Source organism: Echeneis naucrates, chromosome 20 (genome assembly GCF_900963305.1).
Source record: "Echeneis naucrates chromosome 20, fEcheNa1.1, whole genome shotgun sequence".
NCBI lineage: Eukaryota > Metazoa > Chordata > Actinopteri > Carangiformes > Echeneidae > Echeneis > Echeneis naucrates.
Genome location: NC_042530.1, coordinates 3,884,462 through 3,889,836, shown reverse-complemented (window position 1 = coordinate 3,889,836; position 5,375 = coordinate 3,884,462). Strand labels below are relative to the sequence as shown.

The 5,375-nt window shown below is 39.7% G+C and overlaps 1 protein-coding gene across 1 annotated transcript; it reads right to left on the bottom strand.

The window, feature by feature from the left end:
• Window positions 1–1,006: 1,006 nt before the first annotated feature.
• On the bottom strand, window positions 1,007–5,375 carry LOC115060840 (inositol monophosphatase 1-like). The gene is made up of 9 exons (XM_029528961.1): window positions 5,230–5,375; window positions 4,389–4,477; window positions 4,080–4,219; window positions 3,828–3,932; window positions 3,094–3,139; window positions 2,887–2,995; window positions 2,502–2,610; window positions 1,328–1,479; window positions 1,007–1,226 (listed from the first exon to the last, which is right to left on the bottom strand). Exons 2-9 carry the CDS (start codon window positions 4,449–4,451, stop codon window positions 1,099–1,101), a joined length of 852 nt encoding a protein of 283 aa, XP_029384821.1. The 5' UTR covers window positions 4,452–4,477; window positions 5,230–5,375; the 3' UTR covers window positions 1,007–1,098.

Below are 5,375 nucleotides of genomic sequence, written 5' to 3'. Positions count from 1 at the left end.
GCGTCACAAAGCTCTGCTGTGGTAAATGTATAGGAGCATAATAATATACAGAAATTACATTTCTTTGTTTCAAAGGCGCCAGCTCAAACGTGTTCACAGCCTCTTCAACCTCACCGACAAACCTCCTGCTGGTCGAGCTCCATTTGACTTCATTGTTGGTTTTCACTTTCCACTTGCTCCTCGACTCTGTACCTTTCAGTTGTGAATAACCTCACAGCCAGTGGTTGATATACAACTCAGAGGTACGAGGAAGGAATGGAAATTAAAAATTATGCCATCCTTTGATGTGGATCAATTTGCCTCACACAGAGGAAAGAAAAGGTGTTAATAAAGTATGAAGACACATAAATAAGTAAATAAGTGTGGCATCGTGAAAATCCAGCAACCCTATTGGCTGATGTGTTACTGACCTCTAGTGTTGAATGCTAATATGAGTGTAATAAACTGTGTAAGCAGCAGTAATACTTAAATGGGGGCTTTCAGGCATTATGGTGATGTTAACTGTAAGTAAACTATTTGACACTTGACAGAGCCAATGTTTATAAAGTGATTTAACCCACTGCTAAGGACTGTTGCCTTTAATGAGGGTAATCATCCCGGCAGAATTCCTCTCATTTTCATCAGATAATTACTCATCAGAGTCACATGAGACGGGAGGAGAAATAAATTTACTGATTGGAGAGTCAGTCAAAATAACCATCAGACTCAGACTGGGCTGAGTCGCTGTTAAACTAGAGCAAACTGAACGGATGGGCATTTGTGAGCTGATTATTTTGTGTGTATGAAAAGATCATACGTGTGGACGAACAGCCGCAGGGAGAGAGTGGGAAAATGATGCTGGTATACGCAAATGATGAGTCGGAAATTACAGATGTTTCCCACTTCAATCAATACTGTTGACTGATAAATCAGAAGAGTAATCAAATTTGACCTCCAGGTCACTTGAGCTGAAATTATTTCCTTTGAATGAAAAGCAGGCAGAGCGAAAATAGAAACACCCAGAATGCAAATTACGATTACAGCAAAGCAACTTTATTCAGACAAATACAGCGGGAGACTGCACTTGTGTACAGAGTAAACACGGGTTCGATGATGTTCTTATTTCTTCGGCGCAGGTTTATCGTCCCTATCCGCCGGGAATATTTCGATTTCTCTGATGATCCGCTCAGCAATAACTTTGTTGTTTGCTGAAACCATCCTTCGCGACATCAAGTCGAACGGCCCCCCTAAAGTGTCAAACGAAGCCTTCGTTAAAAGGGGTCTCACCTGTAGTCTGTTTTCCTTTAGCCACAGCATCTCTTATGTTTCTAAAACACAGCATACACACCGTCGACATCCAGTAATATTCCTCCAGCTTCTTTGACGATAACTGCTCCAGCTGCGATGTCCCAGCAGTGGATCCCGATCTCAAAGAAGGCCTCCACCGCCCCCGATGCCACCAGACACATGTTAGTGGCAGCTGTTCCTGATCCACGGAGCCTGTCAGGACACATCAGCTGGAGATGAATTCGTTTAAATCAGCAACACTGTCCTACAAAAACAGCGAAGTGCAACCGCAGAAGCAGTGAAGTGGAGAAAAAAAGGATTTAAAGTTTTTCAGGCTCACAAACTCTCTTTGAATGCCTTAGCTTTATGCTGGTTATTACACCACCCAAAGAGGTAATTGCCACAGAGGCTGTTGTTGCTCAAACTGACTATAGATAAAACCGTAGAACATTTGTAAAATTTACAAAGAAAATTCGAACTTTTTGGTTTTCGTGTCTATTTTTTCGACTGATTTTTCATTTAGTTGGTTTACGGTACGGTCAGTTTTGTCTGAATATATTCATATTGTCAATATGATGAATTCATTTGCAATTTGATATTCTTAAATGTCATGACAGCTAACTAAGCTAATTAGCTTTAGCAGGAGTTATGCCAGCTGGTTTCGCAATAAAACCTAAATTAGTTATGATGAATAATCAAATGAATTCTTATGAAGTTAATTTATCAAAACTGATATTTCATAATTATAGATAACAGACAGGGAAACTAAGGACATCCATCTAAACTGGTTTAAATTTAGCTTCATTTACACATCCCTGATCATCAGAAATAAATGTACTATGGTTTACTGGTGTGAATTAATGTGCCAATTCATACATGTGAACATGTTAATTTCAAGTTTCATTAAGCCCCCTTGTGTCAAACACTAAGATGGGAATGACTCGAAAGTTGCAGAGGTGGCTTTGGCAAGAGATTACCTCACAGGTCATGTTGCAGAAACTAACCGTTAACTGTGATGGACGTTTTGAAATACCAAATATTTCCTAATGAGAGGAGCAACAGACTCGATTACAGAGCAGTTGTGCAGCTGTGAGAAAAATTTTACTTGTTTGCTGCCATTTGACAGGAGTTACACATTTACGTATCGTGCAATTCCGTCTCAACCAGATTTATGTGGTCAATACATTCTGAAGAAGTGCGTCAGTGTGTGCAAATCAAGACAACGTGATGCTCACCCGTGCACGGGGATGCAGAGGATCCTCTTCATGGTAGAGAAGATCTTGGTTACTTTTTCCGGGCTCCTGTCAGTCCCGTGTTCCGAAATGATAATGGACTTCTTGATTTCTGTAATGACAGCACGCCACAAGGGTTACAATTATTTGTCATCACACGTGTGACAGCAACTAAATTTACACACACGTCCCATCTGACACTTCAGAGAGAGCGCATATTAAATGTCGTACTATTGTGCTCTCTGAAAAATATAGAACTTTGAGGTCAGTAATTATTTCATACAGTTCTCTCTGGAGATACAGCAACCATGTTGTTCCATTTTCAAACATTCAAATAGTGCACTGAGGCGTGAAGTAGTGGAGTGTGTGCTAACTGGTATGTAGTTACCTTCTACATCAGACACCTGAATGGGTTCGTCGTTGCAGAATGCTCCCTTCCCTTTCCTGGCTTTGTACATCTTGTCTTCCAGGCAGCTGTACACCACACCAAACTCCAGCTAAAACCAGTCACAAATTAAAATACTCATTAAAGACTTGCTGCTTTTATTTTTTTTTTTTCCCCCCAATTACTGAACTCTCCCTTGATTTGACTTACCTCCTTATTCACAGCGAAGGCGATTGACACAGCCACAAATGGGAATCTGTGAATATGAATCAGCAGAAAGGATTATGTTGCTGTATTTAAACTGTTTTATATGAAATATCCCTAAACAAACCCTTGAAGGAATAGTTTAAAGTTGGATGCAATTTGGAAAGTAAAAAAAAAAAAAAAAGCTTTACGACTGAGCGTCAGGTTGATAGTATGTCTGGATGGTAAATGTGAGGAAATATATGACTGCAGCTGGAGGGCAGCTTGTAAAAAGACTGAATGGTTGAAACAGCTTGCTCTAGCTGACAATGTGTTTACTTTTGAAATTCAGTAATTAGCTAAATGAGACGTAATGTGATCCTTCACGAGTTTTAGAGATGCTGATAGGCAGATTTATTTGGATATCTGCAGATTTGGGAAGTCACACTGACTGTTAGTCACCTTATCTGATTTTAATGTGGTTGTGTAGGTGACACATGGAGCTTAGTTTAGCTCATCTTAGAGACTATTGTCCCCAAGGAGAGTTTTTAAAATCCTAGAATAACTAAAGCTAAAAAAAAAAAAAAAAAGAGGTGTAAACGTTGCAAATAACCATGAAGGAAATGTTTAATATTTGGTGTCATGCCATGTTAGTTAAAAGGACAAATCATATTTCAAATGCTTTTTAAATCAGTGCAGCTGAGTTTGAGGTTTTTGCTTTATTTTAATGGAAAAAAATCCAATAACACAACACATCTCACCCATGCACAAAGTTTGTGGTGCCATCCACTGGGTCTATGATCCACGTAGGCTTGTCAGTTAAGATACAAGGCTCCCCTTTTGCCACCGACTCCTCCCCAATGAAACTGGAACATAAAAGAACCAATGGAGCGATGAGCAATGCTGAGACAAGCCTGAGCAATGTTGTCTCTTCGCTACAAATCAGTGCAAGTATTCATAACCGTAGTTGTGCATTGTGTGTATGTCCGTGTGTGCACAGCAGTGTGTCTCACCAGTGTGTGCCTTCCCCAAATTCGGCTTTAAGAGAACCAATGATGATTTTCTCCACCCTCTCATCAGTCTTCGTGACAAGGTCTACAGTGGAGCTTTTTGTCATGACTTTTATTTCACTCTCCCCAGCTTTTCTAATTTCCTAAAGAGAAATGGAAGATTATTAGCAAGCGTGTACTCTGCTTTATAAACTCATTATGACTAAGACCTGGAGGTTAAAATATTTTGCCCTTATTTGACCTGAAAGCATCCAAACTTGGGGCAAATTTAAAAATGTGCATGAAGACAGGTGGATGGGGTCTCTTACTTACCTCACCGGCTTTTCTTGCCACTTCAACAGCGAAGTCATATGCCTTCTGCCATGGGTCCCCCATTTTTTTCTACTTCTTAGTTAAGAGAGCTGAAAGAGTTAGTAAAAATACAATAATCACAAAATTCACAATGCAAAAATGCAACATGCACTCAGGTCCAACAACATATAATACAAAATTTAACTGATGTTAGCAGCATGTTTGTCATAAAAGATGCTGATTCCAATCTCTGAGGCACGCAACAAAACCTGCATGATTAACACACTCCTCTTACAACACAATGAGTTATGCAACACTTCCTCTGGCAGCTGGCATCTATCTATCTGTCCCGCATTATTCTTACTCATCATCAAAAGCCACAAATTTTCAACTTAAAAGTCACTGCGATGACGTAACAAACATGTTGCTCAAGTCACACGGTGGCTGTCAGACGTGGAGGTGGACGAGCCAAGAAAACGGTAATATTACACATACTTGGTAAAGATTTTAGACATCATCATTCATGTGTTTTATCCAGTTTAAAAGCGGTCAAGGGAAAAGTGGCTGCAGTGTTTACAAACAGTAAAGTCACTTTAGGACAGGGCAACACCCCTAAACTCATCTATCTGTGTTTTAGTAAATCACACTAGATATCTTTCTTCATCTTCTTTCTGCAAATAGAAATCTTTTTTATATTACAGAGAACAGGCTTTTTTTTGTAATGAAGAAAAAGTTTGTAGAAATAAATCAATAAGACATATTGGATCAATTATCCATCCGCTATGTTTGCAAGAACATCCTGTTCACCTTTTATGCAAACTTGTGCGTCATTCATGCCCAGCTGAAATGAAAGGAACCTTACCTTGTGTTGCTGTGTGTTGTTAGCGGAAGGTCCTGGATGCCAGTGAGCCTTCTTTTTGAAAAACTTAACTTTAAATTGCTTCACTGCAGAGGCGAGGAAACCAAAGAAGTTGGCATGACAGAGTGGGAAAAATACTAGCACCGCCC